The 23321-nt window shown below is 44.7% G+C and overlaps 1 protein-coding gene across 1 annotated transcript; it reads right to left on the bottom strand.

Annotated features, from left to right (window-relative positions):
* Positions 1–418: 418 nt before the first annotated feature.
* Positions 419–18905, bottom strand: LOC133523112 (protein ovarian tumor locus-like). The gene is made up of 21 exons (XM_061858621.1): positions 18439–18905; positions 18260–18357; positions 18016–18170; positions 17181–17639; positions 16823–17113; positions 15956–16146; positions 14027–14131; positions 13349–13451; positions 12251–12448; positions 8681–8787; positions 5696–5832; positions 5127–5216; positions 2489–2614; positions 2240–2326; positions 2096–2182; positions 1952–2038; positions 1808–1894; positions 1664–1750; positions 1498–1606; positions 1197–1335; positions 419–606 (listed from the first exon to the last, which is right to left on the bottom strand). The coding sequence occupies exons 1-21, from the start codon at positions 18667–18669 to the stop codon at positions 419–421; spliced, it is 3162 nt and encodes a 1053-aa protein (XP_061714605.1). The 5' UTR covers positions 18670–18905.
* Between the last annotated feature and the right edge of the window lie 4416 nt (positions 18906–23321).

Raw genomic sequence — 23321 nt, 5'->3', positions numbered from 1 at the left:
TCACCCCTATTACCTAGGCAATAGAGTACAAGTAAGGAACCGTTTGCAGCGCTCGCCCGGCGGGCAGAGGGATGTCCGTCCTGCAGCAATTCATTTACTTACTCGGGCCCTATTGCATAGGTAATAAGGGTGACATTTTGACTAAAATACCAATATCTAAGTTCTGCAATGGAATTCCGCTTGGGGCCCATAGAACGAAATGAAGTACACAGAAACGTCTATCTAATGACCTAATCATCTCTGTTGGTTTTTAGAGCAGGCTCCATACAAAGGTGCCCATGGTCCTTGGAACGTTTTAATCACTTACAGATTCTATAAAGTGAGTTCAGGCTCCAACAGTACGGTGGTCGTGTGGGCGGCTACCTGTGGTTTTTTATAGTGACCTCAGGCTCCAACAGTATGGTAATGGTATGGGCGGTTACTTGTGATGTTCGTGCACGGCGCCGGGCGGCGCGGGGTGCGGGTGCGGGTGCAGGTGCGCGTGCGCGTGCGGGTGCGGCGCGCCGTGCGGGTGCGCGGGCGGCGGGTAGTGCGGCGCGGGGTAGTAGTGCGGGAGCGACTCCTCGTAGCTCACGTAGCCCATGCCGCCCATCATGCCCATCATGGCTAGAGGAAAATTATTTTTTTAAAGACAACCCATAAATATAGATAGGCACCTGGCAAAGATTTTCATAGATAACACCAGTGTAAGTATGCCTTTATTTTATGGAATTTGATATTGACTTCAAGAATTTAATCCAAGCCATAATAGTACATTGTTGCCGAGGAATAAAAAGTAAGGCATAAAATGCCTGTTTCCACCGAGGTATACATAGCGCTTTTCTCAAACATGCAAGGAAATACTGAAATATCTAATATATTTAGCGAATGTGGCATACGTTATGTCTACGTTCCTTCCGCGTAGTTGCACGCACCGCCCCCGGCGTCGGACAGAAATGGAATTAGCATCGGACATTTCATTTTTGCCCGCTCCGTCCGCGCCGGGCGCGCGACTACCGTGCGTTGTTAAAAATTAAACACTTTGCGTTTTCGATTTACGAACTAAATGCGACCATTTCCGAACATGTTTGAGAAAAATAAATATAAAAAATTGACATTTTTAATAGAATTGACAAGAGAAATGCTGGCATCATCTGCAAAAAACCTTCGAATGGACAACCCCATTGGACACGCGGGGCGGTACCACATATACTAACCTGGGTCCTCGACAGGGTAGTAGGGCAGCGGGTACATGGGCGGCGGGTAGGGCATGTAGGGCAGCGGCAGCAGCGCCGGCTCGCCGCCCGCCTCCTCGTAGCGCGGCTCGGCGGGCACGCGGCTGCGGCACCACATATACTAACCTGGGTCCTCGACAGGGTAGTAGGGCAGCGGGTACATGGGCGGCGGGTAGGGCATGTAGGGCAGCGGCAGCAGCGCCGGCTCGCCGCCCGCCTCCTCGTAGCGCGGCTCGGCGGGCACGCGGCTGCGGCACCACATATACTAACCTGGGTCCTCGACAGGGTAGTAGGGCAGCGGGTACATGGGCGGCGGGTAGGGCATGTAGGGCAGCGGCAGCAGCGCCGGCTCGCCGCCCGCCTCCTCGTAGCGCGGCTCGGCGGGCACGCGGCTGCGGCACCACATATACTAACCTGGGTCCTCGACAGGGTAGTAGGGCAGCGGGTACATGGGCGGCGGGTAGGGCATGTAGGGCAGCGGCAGCAGCGCCGGCTCGCCGCCCGCCTCCTCGTAGCGCGGCTCGGCGGGCACGCGGCTGCGGCACCACATATACTAACCTGGGTCCTCGACAGGGTAGTAGGGCAGCGGGTACATGGGCGGCGGGTAGGGCATGTAGGGCAGCGGCAGCAGCGCCGGCTCGCCGCCCGCCTCCTCGTAGCGCGGCTCGGCGGGCACGCGGCTGCGGCACCACATATACTAACCTGGGTCCTCGACAGGGTAGTAGGGCAGCGGGTACATGGGCGGCGGGTAGGGCATGTAGGGCAGCGGCAGCAGCGCCGGCTCGCCGCCCGCCTCCTCGTAGCGCGGCTCGGCGGGCACGCGGCTGCGGCACCACATATACTAACCTGGGTCCTCGACAGGGTAGTAGGGCAGCGGGTACATGGGCGGCGGGTAGGGCATGTAGGGCAGCGGCAGCAGCGCCGGCTCGCCGCCCGCCTCCTCGTAGCGCGGCTCGGCGGGCACGCGGCTGCGGCACCACATATACTAACCTGGGTCCTCGACAGGGTAGTAGGGCAGCGGGTACATGGGCGGCGGGTAGGGCATGTAGGGCAGCGGCAGCAGCGCCGGCTCGCCGCCCGCCTCCTCGTAGCGCGGCTCGGCGGGCACGCGGCTGCGGCACCACATATACTAACCTGGGTCCTCGACAGGGTAGTAGGGCAGCGGGTACATGGGCGGCGGGTAGGGCATGTAGGGCAGCGGCAGCAGCGCCGGCTCGCCGCCCGCCTCCTCGTAGCGCGGCTCGGCGGGCACGCGGCTGCGGCACCACATATACTAACCTGGGTCCTCGACAGGGTAGTAGGGCAGCGGGTACATGGGCGGCGGGTAGGGCATGTAGGGCAGCGGCAGCAGCGCCGGCTCGCCGCCCGCCTCCTCGTAGCGCGGCTCGGCGGGCACGCGGCTGCGGTACCACACACATTTACTAAAGCTGGGTTTAGTGTGGCGCAGACCGTCGGTGAGGAGCGATCCGCACCGACTAAGTACTTGTATAAAATTCATGTCCGCGTAGACTGGGCAGCTTTACTACGCTCCCGGAACTTAATATGAATTGGTCCGGTGCGGATCGCTCCGCACCGATGGTCAGCACGACACTAAAACCAGCCTAACGTAGGAATGGATATAGTCTTTTTCAAACTCAAAAGGTAAACTGACTCATTTGAAAAAGCAATTATAAGGTTGTGAGATTTGTGACAAATTATAAACGATATTTTACGATTCTCGATTAAATCTGCAAATGACATATAATCGGTTCTCTTGGTGAGTGGAGCTCAGCATCACACAGCGTTTATCAGCCGTAGTATAGTCGCGCATACTGCAGTACTTTGAACTACACGCTAAAGTACAAAATTTTATATATTTAAGTACAAAAGTATCAAGTAAATAACATAAGGCTATAATTTTATTCAATTAAAAACTAGAATAACAAAGAAATTATTTAAATTACGGTACATAAACAGTCAGTCGTCATTCTAAGCGAAACAAATTATAGGGTAGGCGTTCGGTCTAGTACGTGGCATAGTGATGGCACAGGAGTATACCCGATATTTATAATTTCCCTATATCCTTCTCCGGCACTCAAACTATGTTTATACCAAATTTCATTGAAACCAGTTGAGCAGAAACATAAAAGAGAGAGAGAATATGCTAATCTTAGTAAGGAAGAACACATTCACATACAAATAAAAATACAAAATTTTATCATACAACTTAATATTAGTATGGATAGTAATTCAATTTAAACAAAAAATCGGAAGCATTTTACAGAAAATACTATAGCGACTTTTTTTTTATCTTCCAGTAGCTTTTCTAGTGGTCTAACCTAGTTATTGTTCCAAGCTTTTGATTCAGGACAGAAATAGAGTAGTTTGGCAATTTGGCACAATTTTTTGCCAATATTAAAGATTTCTCGTATTTTTTTACAAAACTGTAAATTGCAATCAATATAATTTAAAAATATTGGGAAGATCTCGAATATTTTCCACTATATGCACCTTACGGAGGCGCCTAGCGACATCTACCATAAAAGTATACACTTCTGGAACGGCTACTGGAGTTCCAAGTCATATTGGAAGTTCACCAGTAACGATGCGCCGCCCCATAAGAGATGCAACATCTCACCAATCTTTTAAAAGAAATTTGGAATCATGGCTACTCACAAAAAACTTTTATACTTTTAATGAAATGATGAAATTGCCACTGACTATATAATATTGTTATTTTATTTTATTAAGGATAACTGACATTACTAATATTTCGTACGAAATAAGTATCCTGTAATGTGGAATTTGTATGTTTGTTGTACAAAATTATTTTTTGACTTGTACCAGTGCGCTACCAATAAAGATTATCTTATCTTATCTTATAATAAATTATTTTTTCTGGCCTCCGGGCGGAAAGCGTCAGCTTTGCTCCCGCTGCGCTGAACGAAGTTGCCGCTTTCCGCCTCCGTCGAGCAGAAAAATAGTATGCGCACCACGGGAGAAAACGTAAGACATTTTTTTTTTTCGTCGGTGGCAAAAAAGCATACGGCCCGCCTGATGGTAAGCAGTCTCCGTAGCCTATATACGCCTGCAACTCCAGAGGAGTTACATGCGCGTTGCCGACCCTAACACCCGAGGGGGGGCAGCCCTCGTTGAGCTCTGGCAACCTTACTCACCGGCAGGAACACAACACTATGAGTAGGGTCTAGTGTTATTTGGCTGCGGTTTTCTGTAAGGTGGAGGTACTTCCCCAGTTGGGCTCTGCTCTAGATCTGGAATGACATCCGCTGTGCTGTACCCTACCACACAAAGCGAGATGACATTCACAATGCACATACCTCTCTTGTGGACGTAGTTTAAGGACATACCCGGGTCCAACCCGGGTCCCGGGTAAACATTCCATCCCGCGTGTTTGCCACCCTCGCCTTCGGTTCGGGTAACAATTTTACACGCGGCACGCAATTCCCTACCTTTCCTCCCTTGGGACACTAATAAATATATGTATTAAGAGGGAAGTGTTTATAGGTTTAATTTTTTTCAAAATTTGCTATTCAAAAAATTAATTTTAACAAAAAAGCGAAACCTATAAACCAAAGTGATTTGTTAAGATTTCGTTAGTGGAAACTGTTTTCTCCCGAAATGGAATTTCATAGAAAAAATACCGTTACTTCGTTACATTCAAAAAGCTATTTTTCCCTAAACGAACGATGCCATAAAACTTAGAAATAATCATACTTAACCAACTTTAACATAGCCTCAGTTAGGTAGAGGTATTTATTATTATTTATTTTCTTTTATTTATTATTATTCGTAGATCCAAAGCTGTTAATAAGTCTTTAGGTTTTATAAATGTGATACAAAAAGGGTATTACAGGTTCTCACCAGTAAATACAGATTAACAAAAATCATTTTGTGGTGTTTATTAATACATACCGGTTGTTAGGTCCCTTGTTGGGCACGTTGTTGTTGTGCGGCTTATTCTGGTGGTTGTTCATTGATCCGTCCTGATTGCCACGTTTGAATCTGCAAAATTAAAGATAAGATTATTGTATGGAATCGGATGAATAATTATTTTCTTCATAATTCTTCTTAGAAGAATGTTTCAGAATACATTATCTGCCTTCAATACTACAACCAATCAGTCTGACCAAATTTTTTGCCTTTTTAACACACTTAATTATTTATTAGCGGATTTGGAAAATTATTTCATGTTTGAAAGGATTTATTAATTAGTCTCATAATAAGATCCTGGAGAAATTGAGGAGCTCCAAATGTTATTGGCACACTTATACCCAAATTACTGATAATTTGGGTATTTTTCATAGCGAAAGTTAGTGAAGTGAAGTCCATTAAATGATGGCATGATGTTTTGTAGTCCATAATTTTTTATGGCATTTTTTATTTCATGTTGGTTAAGTATATAAGAATATGATTAACTACACTGTAACTAAGTTTTTAGTAATAGTTTTGGAAGCGTGTTGCTGTGTTTAGCCAAGACTTACCTCGGTCCGAGCAATGGCCGCTGTCCATTGCCCTTGCCCTGCATGGACGGCTTGTTGTTGTCGGGCTTGTGCTTATGTTCATGTTGATTGTTCCCTCCACTGGGTGCTCGTTCTTGCAGGGATATTTGCTGCATGTCCTGCAAATATTTTACTTGCTTAGTATCGTTTAAGTGTCATAAAACATGGAGACCAATTTTGATATTACAATGTTAGGTTTTTAGATCTTGTATCAAAAGCTGACGATAGGTCACATTCGTTGATGTGATGGAAATTCACTGGAATGTGTCATTAGACATCTCGCTTGCGCTTTTTGGTGCGCGTAACACTGTGAGTTATGTCAAGATCATATCATAACAAGATTGGTTTCGTGTCCGTATATGGCCCACATGCACTCCACGCCGAGGTAGCAGTAGTAGCGCAGCGTGGGGATGTGTATAGGTAGGGATGTGTACAGGTAGTACCCACCATGGCGAGGTCGCGGGGCGAGTAGTGGCGGGGCGGCGGCGGCGCGCCGTAGGCGGCCCACATGCACTCTACGCCGAGGTTGAAGTAGTAGCGCAGCGTGGGGATGTGTATAGGTAGGGATGTGTACAGGTAGTACCCACCATGGCGAGGTCGCGGGGCGAGTAGTGGCGGGGCGGCGGCGGCGCGCCGTAGGCGGCCCACATGCACTCTACGCCGAGGTTGAAGTAGTAGCGCAGCGTGGGGATGTGTATAGGTAGGGATGTGTACAGGTAGTACCCACCATGGCGAGGTCGCGGGGCGAGTAGTGGCGGGGCGGCGGCGGCGCGCCGTAGGCGGCCCACATGCACTCTACGCCGAGGTTGAAGTAGTAGCGCAGCGTGGGGATGTGTATAGGTAGGGATGTGTACAGGTAGTACCCACCATGGCGAGGTCGCGGGGCGAGTAGTGGCGGGGCGGCGGCGGCGCGCCGTAGGCGGCCCACATGCACTCTACGCCGAGGTTGAAGTAGTAGCGCAGCGTGGGGATGTGTATAGGTAGGGATGTGTACAGGTAGTACCCACCATGGCGAGGTCGCGGGGCGAGTAGTGGCGGGGCGGCGGCGGCGCGCCGTAGGCGGCCCACATGCACTCTACGCCGAGGTTGAAGTAGTAGCGCAGCGTGGGGATGTGTATAGGTAGGGATGTGTACAGGTAGTACCCACCATGGCGAGGTCGCGGGGCGAGTAGTGGCGGGGCGGCGGCGGCGCGCCGTAGGCGGCCCACATGCACTCTACGCCGAGGTTGAAGTAGTAGCGCAGCGTGGGGATGTGTATAGGTAGGGATGTGTACAGGTAGTACCCACTATGGCGAGGTCGCGGGGCGAGTAGTGGCGGGGCGGCGGCGGCGCGCCGTAGGCGGCCCACATGCACTCTACGCCGAGGTTGAAGTAGTAGCGCAGCGTGGGGATGTGTATAGGTAGGGATGTGTACAGGTAGTACCCACCATGGCGAGGTCGCGGGGCGAGTAGTGGCGGGGCGGCGGCGGCGCGCCGTAGGCGGCCCACATGCACTCTACGCCGAGGTTGAAGTAGTAGCGCAGCGTGGGGATGTATATAGGTAGGGATGTGTACAGGTAGTACCCACCATGGCGAGGTCGCGGGGCGAGTAGTGGCGGGGCGGCGGCGGCGCGCCGTAGGCGGCCCACATGCACTCTACGCCGAGGTTGAAGTAGTAGCGCAGCGTGGGGATGTGTATAGGTAGGGATGTGTACAGGTAGTACCCACCATGGCGAGGTCGCGGGGCGAGTAGTGGCGGGGCGGCGGCGGCGCGCCGTAGGCGGCCCACATGCACTCTACGCCGAGGTTGAAGTAGTAGCGCAGCGTGGGGATGTATATAGGTAGGGATGTGTACAGGTAGTACCCACCATGGCGAGGTCGCGGGGCGAGTAGTGGCGGGGCGGCGGCGGCGCGCCGTAGGCGGCCCACATGCACTCTACGCCGAGGTTGAAGTAGTAGCGCAGCGTGGGGATGTATATAGGTAGGGATGTGTACAGGTAGTACCCACCATGGCGAGGTCGCGGGGCGAGTAGTGGCGGGGCGGCGGCGGCGCGCCGTAGGCGGCCCACATGCACTCTACGCCGAGGTTGAAGTAGTAGCGCAGCGTGGGGATGTATATAGGTAGGGATGTGTACAGGTAGTACCCACCATGGCGAGGTCGCGGGGCGAGTAGTGGCGGGGCGGCGGCGGCGCGCCGTAGGCGGCCCACATGCACTCCACGCCGAGGTTGAAGTAGTAGCGCAGCGTGGGGATGTGTATAGGTAGGGATGTGTACAGGTAGTACCCACCATGGCGAGGTCGCGGGGCGAGTAGTGGCGGGGCGGCGGCGGCGCGCCGTAGGCGGCCCACATGCACTCTACGCCGAGGTTGAAGTAGTAGCGCAGCGTGGGGATGTATATAGGTAGGGATGTGTACAGGTAGTACCCACCATGGCGAGGTCGCGGGGCGAGTAGTGGCGGGGCGGCGGCGGCGCGCCGTAGGCGGCCCACATGCACTCTACGCCGAGGTTGAAGTAGTAGCGCAGCGTGGGGATGTATATAGGTAGGGATGTGTACAGGTAGTACCCACCATGGCGAGGTCGCGGGGCGAGTAGTGGCGGGGCGGCGGCGGCGCGCCGTAGGCGGCCCACATGCACTCTACGCCGAGGTTGAAGTAGTAGCGCAGCGTGGGGATGTATATAGGTAGGGATGTGTACAGGTAGTACCCACCATGGCGAGGTCGCGGGGCGAGTAGTGGCGGGGCGGCGGCGGCGCGCCGTAGGCGGCCCACATGCACTCTACGCCGAGGTTGAAGTAGTAGCGCAGCGTGGGGATGTATATAGGTAGGGATGTGTACAGGTAGTACCCACCATGGCGAGGTCGCGGGGCGAGTAGTGGCGGGGCGGCGGCGGCGCGCCGTAGGCGGCCCACATGCACTCTACGCCGAGGTTGAAGTAGTAGCGCAGCGTGGGGATGTATATAGGTAGGGATGTGTACAGGTAGTACCCACCATGGCGAGGTCGCGGGGCGAGTAGTGGCGGGGCGGCGGCGGCGCGCCGTAGGCGGCCCACATGCACTCCACGCCGAGGTTGAAGTAGTAGCGCAGCGTCGGGATGTCTACACACAACAATTTACTTCATACATCAAGTGCACAGTTTGAGAACCGGATGTCATTCACTCCAGCCAGCCTGGCCGCGACATAATTTTAATTCTTATTTTATTATTGCACAAATGTATCATTCATATGCTAATTCCAAAGACACGTGCTTTATATTATTCGGGTGATCAGTACAGTTGTCGCCGGCGGGGTACCGGTTTTTGACCTGACTTGAAGATTAGATTTTTGCAAAATTTCATCATTTTTTTTTTAAATTGTGGTTTATTTATTCAGATTTATTGTCACTATGCCTCACGCGTCGAATGTTGGTTTTTGTGACAGTTCTTCCAATTCCTATTTGAAAAAAAAGAATTGAAAAAATATGTATCGTATTTTTATTACTTAAATGTTGTTTCTAAATAAATGAATGTGCTAAACTTCCAAAAAATTAAACATTTTACGTGGCATAACTCTAAATAAATATAAGTATCATCAATCGACGCGACAGGTATAATAATAAGAATTTGTGACAAAATCAACTCCTTCAAAGGGTTATTCTAAGGTTGTGATGGTTTAAATACGATTCAGCAGACAAATTAACAATTTGGCGCCTTATTTAATTTTAATAGCGACGGCTACGAGATAATCGCCCAAAAAAGGGACCTATAACTACTCAAGAAGTTTGAAATCAGTTAATTTTTTTTACGGCTATTGAGAGCGTCGATTGGAATTGGAATCGGATCGCAACGTCGCTAATAAACACTATTACAAGTAAATTTAACATCTGTTTCCCTCTAAAAAAAAAATGTTGAGTTGGACATTGCCCAACCTGGATTAACCAGTGTTAATAAAATCTGCTCTAGACCAATTAATTACCACCGGATTCCTAGGGTCCGAAATAGAAGTCTGTTTAAAGTGGGACCATCATATTAATAGACTCAGTGGAAAAATTGGCAGCATGTGTTTTTCTTTAGGACGGGTAACTAGGCTGGTGCTATTTTGCCACGGTGCACTCGCTGATCCAGTATGGTGCAGAGATGTGGGGACGCTGTGCCGAGTGGGAAAGGGTCTTCCGTCTCCAAAGAATAATCGCCTGAGTACGGCGCAACACTCCTGCAAGACCCTACTTTAAAGAACTGGGAATACTGACTGTAATGTGGGTAGATAATAATACTTTGATAAACTCTTGACAGCGCCGGTAGAATTCAACATTATGAGATTTCAACATTATGTTGCGGAAGGGATTCAACACGGGAAAAATAGCGCAGTTTGGCGAGTTACAAACAGAATTGAGTCATATCATACCGAGTATTCACCATATGATAAGAAAATGAACAGGCAGCGGACTTATTAAAAAATTGGTGATTTGCGTAAGACAAGAGTAGGGATTGCAATCCGGTCCGGCGGATCCGGTAATCCTTTCCTATTTATCCTAAACTTTTCAGGACCTACCGGATCCGGTAAAAATCACCGGATCCGGAAAAATAAAAAATAAACGCCTAAATACAGCACGTGCTGTGCGTTTCACATGAGGAAAAGGCGACGGATGCGAGGTATGAAGTTGAACAGAACAAAAAACGAATGAAAAAGGTTAAATTTAGTAAGAAAAAATATATTTATTATGACGATGACTGGGAACAGAATAGGATTTCTTCTTTCATGTTGGTGGCACGATATGACGATTACATAAATACTCTAATAGAAGGAAAAATTTAAGGATGGAGATGCCATGGAATATATGGAATATTGGAAGGCATTTGTAATTTATGCTAAGTAGAAGGTTAATGTCGTGTCATAATGTTGTGATAGGAGATTAAAAGTAAACAAATGAGTAGGATTAAGTCGGCGGTACTCAACAGACTTCAGTTGGGCTCATCAATATATGTGAATGGATATATGATAATATTGATAATCTTTAGTTTTCTCCGATATATGATAAAATATAGATTATTTTCTATTCAAATTTAAGAGAAAATCTTTTGTCTTTACAATTTCATCCAATCTTATGCAATTTCCTTCATCTCCTGGTAGGTACATGCTACTCTACGTCTAGCCAATTCTTTATTTGATCTATGTAATTTTTTTTAGAGAGTCCCTTTCCGCGATGGTTTTCAATCCTACATTCTATTATTTTTCGCACGAGATCGTCGTGTCGTGTGTTGTTCCCTATAATTTGACCAATATACTTTTCTATAAATAAAAAAAAAAGTACAATTTTTTTAAGTCATACAGTCTACTACTCTCTCGGACAAAAAAAATTAGAGCAAGTTAATACTAGAGCACATTTAATATCATAATTGGTTAAAAGTAAAATATCTTCTTTTGTTACTAGAATCAAAGAGAATTAAGAAGACCAAGAGTGCTCACTCCATACAACGGTCTTGTTACCAAAAATACTATTATTTTCGTAGTCTACATCTAGCGTCAAGTAGCGGAACTCTCAGTACTGCTACTTGATAATAAATAAATAAATATTATAGGACATTATTACACAAATTGACTAAGTTCCACAGTAAGCTCAATAAGGCTTGTGTTGAGGGTACTTAGACAACGATATATATAATATATAAATATTTATAAATACTTAAATACATAGAAAACACCCATGACTCAGGAACAAATCTGTGGCCCTAGTGAAAAAGGGTACAAGTCTCTGGCAGCGCAGGTGTAAAGGGGTGTAAGTTCCACGTAACACTTATGCCCTTATACACCTAAACTGCCAGAGACTTGTACCCTTTTTCACTAGGGCCACAGAAATATCCATGCTCATCACATGAATAAATGCCCTTACCAGGATTTGAACCTGGGACCATCGACTTCGTAGGCAGGGTCACTACCCACTAGGCCAAACTGGTCGTCAAATATCGCGATAATAGATATCGCGGCAAACAAAAAGTCAACGATTTTCAGCTAATATTGTTTATATAACCAGAGTAAGCGTAGGAGTTGAAAATAGAGTTCCGGTTTGCTCACAGGACTTAAGCGCCGGGAGCCGGACATTGCCACTCTAGGGGTTAAGGTGCTGTTCAGCGGCGGTCTGGGTCGGTACACGGCGGCAAGGCCACGCTGGCGGCGCCGGTGTTCCACCAGTTGTACTCATCTTACAGGTGGCTGTGTATGCGCGGCAAACAGCATACAAAACACATAGTATATACACAACTACAATTCGCGTCCAAAAGCTCCTCGGTGTGAGCCCCAAGTTAGCCAAGTCGGTCAAGCTCACCCATGACATGGGGCATACCGTCTCCAACAACTGGCTTATTGAGCATCGATTCCACGATTATAACGAGTACTTAAATTTCCACGAAAAGGATGTTAAGTAGTGTATACTGATTTTACTAATAAACGACTTATGACTTGTGGATCGAATAATGGCTGTAAATTGAACCAACTATTAAGACAAATCCATTCCAGGCTACACCACATGCGAGTTCACAGGCGACAGCAGCAGCGGGGGCGGAGTAGAGGAGACACGGGACTTACCATTCATAGGCAAGTCCGCCCCGTTGGGCTGCACGCTCTTCACGACGTGCGGGTTGACGGGCGGCGGCGGCGGCGGCGGCGGCGGCGGCGGCGGCGAGGCGCACCACACCAGCGACTTGACGCAGCCGCCGTACCCGTACGCCGCGCCCGCGCTCACCGGCACGCCCCCGCTCAGGCCCGCGCCCGGCACCACTGGAACTAACCAATACCTTTTTTAAAACCGATTTGCATATATCTAAAGACAGGCGGGTAATAAGAATGGGGCCAGTACAGCGGTCACACACACGAATTCGAGCCAATCGTGCAGTCTAACGCCACACCGCGATTGGTTGATGATTTCGCATCACGCGCGCGATTGGTCGCAACTAGTTACGTTAGAGTGCACGATTGGCTCGAATTTGTGAGTGACACCACTGAACTAGTACCATTTTCTGTGCCCGTGAGGCCCGTCCTTTGATATATGACAATGTTTTTTTGATATTGTATACTTTGTAGTTTATATTAAGTATATAAATAACCTGTCAATGTAACGATTTTTACCAATAAAAATCTAGAAATGTATCGTCGCGATCTTTGTTTTCCATCGACGAACAAAAGAGAAACATCGTTTCGTTGTTTAAAAGTTTTCCTTCTCCATTTGAAACTTAGGGAAACTATATTTGGTGAATGGAATCGTTCGTTTGGTGTTCGTTAGATGGCGTTCAGGTTATTACATTTTATCAGAAACCAAAGAGCATATAATCACTACGTTTTATCAGAAACGAGCGTTTGACACGTGAGAGCCTCGGCTCTGGGCTCGCTGTGTGTGAATGATGAAATGAAATGATCAATAACTTCTTCACAACTGAATAAATGAGAATTAATTCTGCAGCAATAATGAAGCGGAAGCTGTCTACACAATATATTCTTACAACAGACGATTAGCAATGTAACTAACGTGAAACTGTATTAAGCTCCTTCAGCCGCGGACTGGACGCATGCGACGCGCGGCACGGCGAGCGGCAGAACATTTGGTCGTCAAAGTATGCACGCCGCTCGCGCCCAGTCCACGGCCCAGCAATTTTACTGGACGTAATATAGTGCGGTGCGTACACTTACCCGAATAGCTGGTCATGGGCGGAGCGGGCGCTGGCGCCGGCGTGCGCGGGCCCGGCGGCGACACGCCGTGCGCGTGCCCGTGCGCGCCCACTTCTCCCACGCTCTGCGGAAACGTACAAATTCGTTCATCACACTTGCTAAACTTTGACCAAACCCAGTATGGCAATCGGTAAAATTAGAAATCTGCATCGCTAGACACCGCGAGTGCGAGCTACACAGCCAGCTGAATAATTTACGACTCTCCACGCACGTTTATTAGAGTTAGAGCGGGAGGCCAAATACTAGGGTGACATTGTTAATCAAGGAACAAAGGTCTAAATTCCAAAACAACAGCTGAGAGTGAGGACGCAACCGAAATAAGCGTTAAGATGAAAGAGAGTTCTCTCACCAAGGAACCAATAGGTAATAGAAATCAAATTTTACAGAAATTACTATAAGTTATTAAAAAAGTGAGTATTCTATAAAGACCATAAGAGCTGGAGGGTCGGTTAACCACCTTGTATTACTTTTACCAAATCTTCAACTGCTGGGTACCTACTAAAGTTACACACAAGCTTAAGAAATATCTTACCTGGTTGGGGGCATGGTTGTCGCCGTTGGGGTGGGCAACAGTACACCATCAGGGTCAGTCTTCACTTGTCAACACTACATGTTCACACCGGGTTCTACGGAACATACCTGGTTGACGGGGGCATGGTTGTCGCCGTTGGAGTGGGCGAGCTCGTGCGGCGCGGCGGCGCCGGGCCGGCAGTCCACCATCAGGGGCAGCGCTTCTACTTCAACCTGTAACACCAATTCCATATATTAATACCACTATCACGTAAGTTGCATTGCATTCTTCTTCCGCGTTTCCTCATGACTGAGGGTCGCGACCACATGAGGTCGTTGTTTTGTGCACTCTCTCTCTTTTCTGCACAATGGTTGCATTTAATTAATTAATGTACTACATTTATATGTAAGAGCCATTGTGGCTATACGATTGATATGCATCTTGAGTGTTAGACAAAATTTAACAATCACCTTCTTCCTAGAGTTATCCCGTTTTTTACCACGACTCCCTAAAGGAACTTTGGTTTCGCTCGCCATAGGGTGACTGCTAGTTATTGGCCACTCTTAACAATAAGACTTCTATTGGCATGATTTTTTTTTATGATTTAGGAGGCAAACGAGCAGTCGGAACACCTGATGGTAAGCGATTACCGCCGCCTATGGACACCTGCAACACCAGAGGGGATGGCCTTTCTGATTTGTTAGGAGTGGCCAATAATTATAGCACTCAACCTATTAATACTAAAAATTGGCGCACGCACTAATTTTTATGAATGCTAAAACTTACAGGAATATTTTTTATTTAAAATGACTCAATAAATAATTTTAAACAATATTTTCAATAACAAAAAACGTAACAGGGATCTGTATGTCCCGAAGCTAAAATTAAAACTGCGCTTGGAAATCAAGTGATACGCTTAATACGGAGCGCGACCACTTGAGCTCCGAGATGAAGTGCTACTCTGCGCCCTTGTAATTGTACTGAAGAGGTCCTTTAACACGTTAACTTTGCTGAAAAAAGCGGGAAATACTTCACTGGCTGGGATAGTGTTTGTATCGAGGTGATACTACTTTTTGCAACTTAGGTACCTATTTGGTGTTTGAGACAAAAATCTTATTTTTTATGTATATGGTTTTGATTTGTTTAGCGGCAGGTTTTGTATAAAAGACAAGCAGAAGAAACTGTTGTTAACAAGCACTAAAAATATCATCGTACCTGTAAAAGGAACGTTTTTAGTGACCTGATATTTATTAGTGAAACAAATTAAGTATAATTCATAAAGTTATATACTTACTATAAGGAGTATAAAGACTAAAATTATTAATTCTTAACGGGATAGTACACCCATCCGCAAAAGTGCATGGCAATGAATTCCATTGTCTATGCAATTTTGCAGCTCGCTGTACAGTCGCCATCAGATATATCGTTGCGGCCATGGTGCTCACAAATATCTAAACACGCCTCTATTGTCAAGGAGTTGGAGTGCGTGCTCAGATGTTTTGGCATCTCGGCCACTCCAATATATCTGATGGCGACTGTACATACTAAGAAAAATAAATAAAACAAACAAATTTATTGAACTACAATTACACCAATTTGCCACTGATATCAACTTTTAACTACAAATACTAAACTACTTCTAATACTACATTACAACTAACTAGATGTACTAGAATAGCTACGATATGGTTACTCGTTTATAAGCACCTCACTTTTCAAACACACCCAAAAACGAGAAAAATAATGGAAGTTTCATATAAAATAATGAAAATAAAAAGTTAAGTTTGTATCAATTTTAATATTAAGTTTGAAATGACAATTATTCATAAAAAAACATGGGTGTGACATGCTTATAAAGCCTTCAGAATCTATAAGTATAAGCCTCCACAAATATCTATACAGAAATAACTGCGATAATGCAGAGCAAATAATTATGCAATTTCAAAAAATAAATTCTCTCATGTTATAACAAAAAATATTAGAGATTCAACCCATACATAATGAAGGCTGTGTACAAAATACTCCAACAACTACTTTAATACTAGATTCCGACTAACAGACAGTGGTTGAAAGTTTCCAAAATCCAAGTGCTGGTATGTAGACAAATTGATATCGGTCTGGTATTGGTTTTCCTCCGGGACTTCATCCTTCCACTGCAGTTTTGGGGGGCTCTTGGCCTTCTCAGGGCTTTTAGGTTCATCTGACTTCTTGCGGGTCTTGGTAAGACCTTGTTTGCGTGTGATGTTGCCTGGGTACCGTGAAATGGGGTAAGAATTAAAAAGATACTTATAAAAAGACTAATATTCACAAATTAATATTTTAAATAATCCTTATGCCAATATGTTTAGCTGACTGTAAAACTAGTAAAAAAAATGAGTAATAATTTATCAAAACGAGGACATGACAATTTATTCAAAACAAAACAAGAACAATAAGTAGTACAAGATAGAATTAGGAACAGTGTGGACTAAACGAAGATGTAGTGATAAAAATTGAGAAAGGTATGTTGAGATGGTTTGGACACATGGAAAAATAAGTGAAAGAAGGTTAACAAAGGGAGTGTATAAGGGAGAAGTAGAAGAGGGAGCTGAAAGGGGTAGACCTCAGCAGACTTTCTCTGATCAAATCGGGGAAATACTGAAGAAAGGCCAGGTCAAGAGCACCCTAAACTGACGAGCGTGTATGAGGAATGTTATGAGGGTGAAGGAGGCGAAAGAGGTGTGTCAGGATCATAGCAAGTAGAAATCCGTGGTCTCTGCCTACCCCTCCGGGAAATAGGCGTGATTATATTTATGTATTGACTCATAATTTCAAATTGTAACTTAAACTTGCCCAAGAACAAAAGAAAATTTAACATTTCTCTCTCAACTAACGTATTGGCGGATTAAACAGCAAATCCTTCAAATAAATATGCTATACAACACCTATCTGTTGCAACATTTGGCTTAAAGTCGGCAGATGGTGGGCCCGCGAGTATCGATACGGCGGCGCCCACGGCCGAGCCTCCGACACCGGCAGTGGCTCCAGCTGGTCATAGTTCACCACTCGCTTCTCTCCCAACTCCTCAATAAACACTAGGCAAGGCCCTCCGTCCGGACGCATCTCCTGGATATGACAGTGGTATGGAACAAGCTGATCCACTTGCATCCTACACAGGCATTTGACGCCAACTTGAAGAGTTGTCCCATCTGAATATCTAGTCCCGTAACGCAGCTCTGTAAAACCACACTTGTAATTATTGCAGGCCAATGGAACTGTCAAACTAATAGGAAGATGCTATACCTCTTCTGAGCTCACTCCAAACATCAAATTCAATGTTTCGGTATATGTCAGGATCCAATGCTTTAGCCACCTTGTATGGGAACGGTGTTATACCATTGTCAAATAAGTCCTTAGCACTGTTGACATTGAGGCAGTTCATGCAGACATTTTCAAGCTGAATGAGGCTTCGGTTAAACACAAAGATGCTCAGCGATTCCTTCAGCAAGCTGGATCTTTCGAGATTGTCAGTGTGGTGCATACACTTCAAGGCCACTGCATTATTGTTCCCGTCCTTGTCATCTTCGTTGGAAGATTCTATGAATATTTTGGCCCTCTCTTTCTTTTTGCGGCGTTCCACATTCTCGGCCATGAAGTACTCAACGTGGTTGGTGGTCATCTTGTCATGGAGCATTTTATCCACAGCATAGGACAGGTCTTTCAGTTGATACACTCCGTCATAAAGAATTTCGTATACTAGTGCTATAAATAGGTGCTTGACATTTGAGTATAAAATAAAATGATTGGTAGAAAATAAAAATAATACAGATTAAGCAATTTAGAGAGAAAACCTGGCCGGCCACCCAGTAGTATAGACAAAACAATGATGGTCCTTTGTGTTAAAATGTTGTAAGTACATTATGCCTATAGTTCTTACTGTAAGTATCAACTATGACCTCACATGTGTATAACATGTTTCAGTAACAATGATGTGTCTATATTGCAGATAATTCAACCAGGTTTTACCCCTATTGCTTTGGTCATGAAAATATAAATTAGAAAAACAGAATTAAAATCGAAAGAAAGTTATAGGTATTTTGTTCAAATGATTTATAAGTTATTATCAAAATTAACTTACATTGACAAAATGATGATGTATTAATGAATTCTTTTGTGTACACCGCATCAAAGTGCTTAGTGTCAGGTGAATAGAACAGAAATATAGTGTCTCCATAACCATTGCAAATCTTTGTTTGCGGGCCTTTGTTGGCTTCAAATATCACAAAATCGCGTCTGTAATCAACATGTCAAAAAACTTTAAATCTGTAGGTAGACACAAATATCAATTGAAGGTAGGTAATATAAATGTTTATAAATCTTACCTATACAAGTGGCTCATAGCAGATATTTCAATGAGTCCACCCCACTCAGAAGGATTGGACATCTCTTTGAGATAATTTTCGAAAGGACAAGTCAATGACTACAACATAAAATACTCAAATTAGAATGAAAATTGGAGGGAAAAAATAAACATGACTGAACAAGAAATTAAATATGGTACCCCTTCAAACAGGTGTCTCTGTGAAGCCATGAATTGTACGCAATCGAGCCGAACTTTATGGAAGTATCGCTGTGTGTTGAAGATGTTTTCAGACACGGCCCTGAACAGGCAGCTCGAGTCCCTAGCCGTGTGCTTCCTGAAAAACCCCATCTCGTCTAGCCAGCGGTCCGGCTCAGACGAGCGCTTGTGGATTTTCCAGGGCCCGCGGCACCGAATCGGTGAAGGCGACATTGTATCTAACTATCTGCAGGTAAACAAAAACAAATGACGCGACTGATAACTATACACATATCGCCGTCGCGAACGTTACTATCACTTTAAGTAAACAAAATGCACTATGCACTAAATAGAGTGTAATCGGTTTTCTTAAATCCATATCGTAGCTATTGACTGGCAATGGCAAATGGTTGTTTTGCAGTCTACGATACACAACACGTGCAAATTTACAAATCGATCTCGCGGTGCTAAAGTATTATTGAATCACTCACCGAAATGATTTATCCCAACAGTCAGCATCAGTGTTTAAACTATATTTCTAAATACGGACTTGTTTTTCAAGAAAAATGAATGAAAATTGCACGTGCCAAAAGCAAACCGTCAGAGGCCGGCGGGAAGCAAAATCAAAATAGCATTTTTGCAATGATGTTGCCAATCAACAAAAATATTTGTAAATTGCATGACCATAGAGTAGAGCTGTGTTCACACATCCTGATTATGTAGGAGATTCACACCATCTTTCGACTTCAATCCGAAAAAGCCTCGAAAAAGATATTTAAAAATGTTACCGGAATAGATAAAAACTGCAGTTTACACTCGCGGCTCGTGGCTCGGCTCGCGGCTCGTCTCATGTCTCGGCCACAGGGCTATAACCGTGAAAATCGAAGTTCGTCAATTGCGGGCATTTTTCTCTTTCACTCTAATTAGGCCCTAGTGAGAGTAAAAGAGAAAAATCCCCGCAATTTGGGAATTGCGGTTTTCGCGGTAGCCTCCCTGAACCTAAGCTCGTCGATCTAATCGATTTTAAACACAAGCGGCATGGTACAAGGTTTGTAACCAAATAAAAAGCCGAACGCGAACGTAAACAGCAAGCACGCGTCCCCTGCGAGCCCCTTTGACTCGTACCCAAAAAACTGCTCCAGGTAAGAGCCCAGTAAGTGGCGAGCCGAGCCACGAGACGCGTCTGTAAACGGTGACGGTTACGTTTACATACGCGTCTCGTGCAAAGAGTAAAGTAAGTATTTCTCGAGCAAGTCTCGTGGCTCGGCTCACGGCGCGGCTCGCCACTCGCGCGAATGTATATTGCTCCATTACGGACGTGTAAATAGTGTACAGTGAGTACAAGGACGTAAAAATAAATAGTTATTGTCCATGATCAGTCGAGTTGCCATAATATAAATTGTCCCTTTTTATAAAGTAAATTTTTCATAATCTTAGGTTTATATTATAATTTTATTATAAAAAACCGGCCAAGAGCATGTCGGGCCACGCTCAGTGTAGGGTTCCGTAGTTACTCTTCCGTCACAATAAGCTAAACTCGAGCTTAAAGTATAGTAAATTGTTAACCAAGGGATGAAACGGTACCTTTCACCTGAGTTAAACGAATAGGCAAATTTGCATAATCAGTACCTAATTAAAATAAGTCTTTTTACTATGAAGGGAAAACTTTTTGCGATAACTCAAAAACAGCTAAACTGATCATGTCCGCTATAGTTTTCATTTAATGTCTTTCTTAAGCTCTACTTCCACGATTTTTTTCATATTTTTTGGACCTATGGTTCAAAAGTTAGAGGGGGGGGGACACATTTTTTTTTTCTTTCGGAGCGATTATCTCCGAATATATTCACTTTATCACAAAATGTTTTTTGAAACCCCCTATTAGTTTTGAAAGACCTTTCCAACGATACCACACACTCTAGGGTTGAAGCGAAAAAAAAAATTCACCTTCACTTTACGTGTAGGGGAGGTACCCTAAAAAAAATTAAATTTTTAGATTTTATTGTACGACTTTCTCGGCTTTATTGATTTATATATCCATGCCAAATTTCAGCTTTCTAGCACTAACGACCACGGAGCAAAGCCTCGGACAGACAGACAGACAGACAGACAGACAGACAGACAGACAGACAGACAGACAGACAGACGGACATGGCGAAACTATAAGGGTTCCGTTTTATGCCATTTGGCTACGGAACCCTAAAAAATATTAATGTTCGAATATTATTGAAATTCTTTTTTTCGCGAGAAGTCCAATAATGAGTATTTGTTGTTGTAAAGATACAACAACATAGATATAGCAATATATGAAATAAGTGGTTACAATTTAAATCTAAAATATCTAAATAGGTTACTTATTTTTAGGTCGAAATCGAACTGATGAAGTTTTGATAGTGTCACAATTTGTTACAAAGTGGCGATGGTGCCCAGCTGATGACATTAGTTTTTTTAATAGTTCATATCATTGTCTTTGTCATTAAAGCTGTGAGATAGTACGTGTTTGACCAATGATGATATGCTTTAATGCTTGGTTTACATGCATTCCACAAGTCAAATTTACTTTACTTTACATGCGTGGCAACATAGATGGTAGGATGAAATGTTATTAATGTATTATCCCCTTATTCATAAACTTGTACTAAAGTTACGATGCCGCTAATCATCGTTTGTCCCTTTACGGCGTATTGGTATGATGGAAAGGGACAAACGATGATTAGCGGCATCGTAACTTCAGTACACGTTTATGAATAAAGGCGTTAGTGTTTAAGTATACAGGGTGACCTTGGCCATTGGACAAACCCTGAAATCCCACGTAGGGTTACTTCTCAGGAATGCTCTGACGCTAATATTTTTTTAATTAGAACAAAAGATAAAAAAATATTTTTAAATTTATTAAAAAATCAATTAGCATCAGTTTTAAATGAATAAAATATTATCTTATCTTATTTTTACTAGATGTGCTTGTGCTATACGCTGCCGCCCATACGGGACAGAACATACGCAATGCGCCAAATTAAAAACATGTTTTAACATTCGTGACAACATACCAAAAACAACCTACGTAATTTGGTCGGGTTATTTGTTGCCCACCATAAGCAAATTTACGGTGCGGAATAAAAAAATTGAAACTGTGACAAGGACAAACAATCATAGCGCTTTCTCCGCTACTCCTACTGAAAGTTCCATAAGAGCATCTCGTTCGGTCATCTGCTGGCTCTACCATTTCATCTCTAAGTATAGAGTTGTACCTCTATGCGTGGCAAGCAGCCTCTACAAGCGTCAGGGACGCAGTTATGCGTTACAGGAAGCAACCAATATCTGAGGGCCTACTGCGAACCACGTTCGACGGGTTGCCTCCCTGTCACACTTACGTACGAATTTACAAGTGCGACAGAGAGGCAACACGTCGAACGTTTATAGTTTGGCAAGCCATTTCTGCCAGTAGAAAAAGGCGGCGACTTTAAAAGATGTAGACGCGAAGGATTATTCTGCCACAGGAAATTTGAATTTTGTTGCTTTTTTCTACTGACAAAGTGGGTTTGCCAAAATATATATTTTGATGACCAATGTCCTAGTGGGTAGTGAGTTGACCCTGCCTATATTTGTGTGATGAGCACGGATATTTGTTCCTGAGTTATGGGTGTTTTCTATGTATTTATATATTATATATGTCGTCGTCTAAGTACCTTCAACACAAGCCTTATTGAGCTTACTGTGATGTGGAACTTACTCAATTTGTGTAATAATGTCCTATAATATTTATTTATTTATTATTAATATTTATCAGAAAACCGCAGCCAAATAACACTAGACCCTACTCATAGTGTTGTGTTCCTGCCGATGATTAACGTTGCCAGAGCTCACCGAGGGGGTGGGGGGGATGCTAGGGTCGGCAACGTGCATGTGACTCCTCTGGAGTTGCAGGCGTACATAGGCTACGGAGACTGCTTACCATCAGGCGGACCGTATGCTTGTTTGCCACCGACGTAGTATTAAAAAAAATATATTGTAAATGTATTATATATATATAGTTAATAAGTCATAATAGTTACTATTATGTTTGGGAGAGGACACTGACTTCTGTAACACAGGTTTTTACCTAGCTCAGAAGTCAGGGTCTTACTAAAATGTACTTCCCTTAATGCCAATAGTAACTATTATGACTTATTAACTATATATATAATACATTTACAATATATTTTTTTTAATACTACGTCGGTGGCAAACAAGCATACGGCCCGCCTGATGGTAAGCAGTCACCGTAGCCTATGGACGCCTGCAACAATTTTATACATATATCATAAAGGGGCTACCGCGAACACCGAAGTTAACAAATTGCGGACATCTTTCTCTTTTACGCAATTAGAGTAACATAGAAACATGTCCGCAAGTTGCAAACTTCGGTGTTCGCAGTTATAGCCTGGACTGGACACAGTAGATTCAATTGTTTGATTTTGTAGGTTTAAAAGAAGAAGTACTTAAGCCATATTAATAATAATAAAGTTTTAGCTAAACTCCATACATAGCCCCCTATTCTTTACTTTTTTTATACAATAGCCCCAATGCCTGCTGATACTGCTTCCCGGGTATCTATTGCTGTAACCGTGAACGAGTTCCAGCTGGCGTTCTACTCTACATGTCACCAAAGCTCTCTAAATGGCCTCTACGGGTTGGATTTAGATCTATATCCCCAAGCACGCTTTATCAATGACCGGGTTCAAAAGGCACGTGAATTTTTATGGGAGATATAATAATAAAATGCTTTATTGAACACCACAAACAGACAATGATACAGAATTGAGTAAATATATAAATTGGTAGGTAACAACAGGCGTCCTATCACTAAACAGCGATATCCAACCTTAACCAATTAACTTGGGCTTGTAAAC

Source organism: Cydia pomonella, chromosome 11 (assembly GCF_033807575.1).
Source record: "Cydia pomonella isolate Wapato2018A chromosome 11, ilCydPomo1, whole genome shotgun sequence".
Lineage (NCBI taxonomy): Eukaryota > Metazoa > Arthropoda > Insecta > Lepidoptera > Tortricidae > Cydia > Cydia pomonella.
This window is presented reverse-complemented; position numbering and strand designations above follow the sequence as displayed.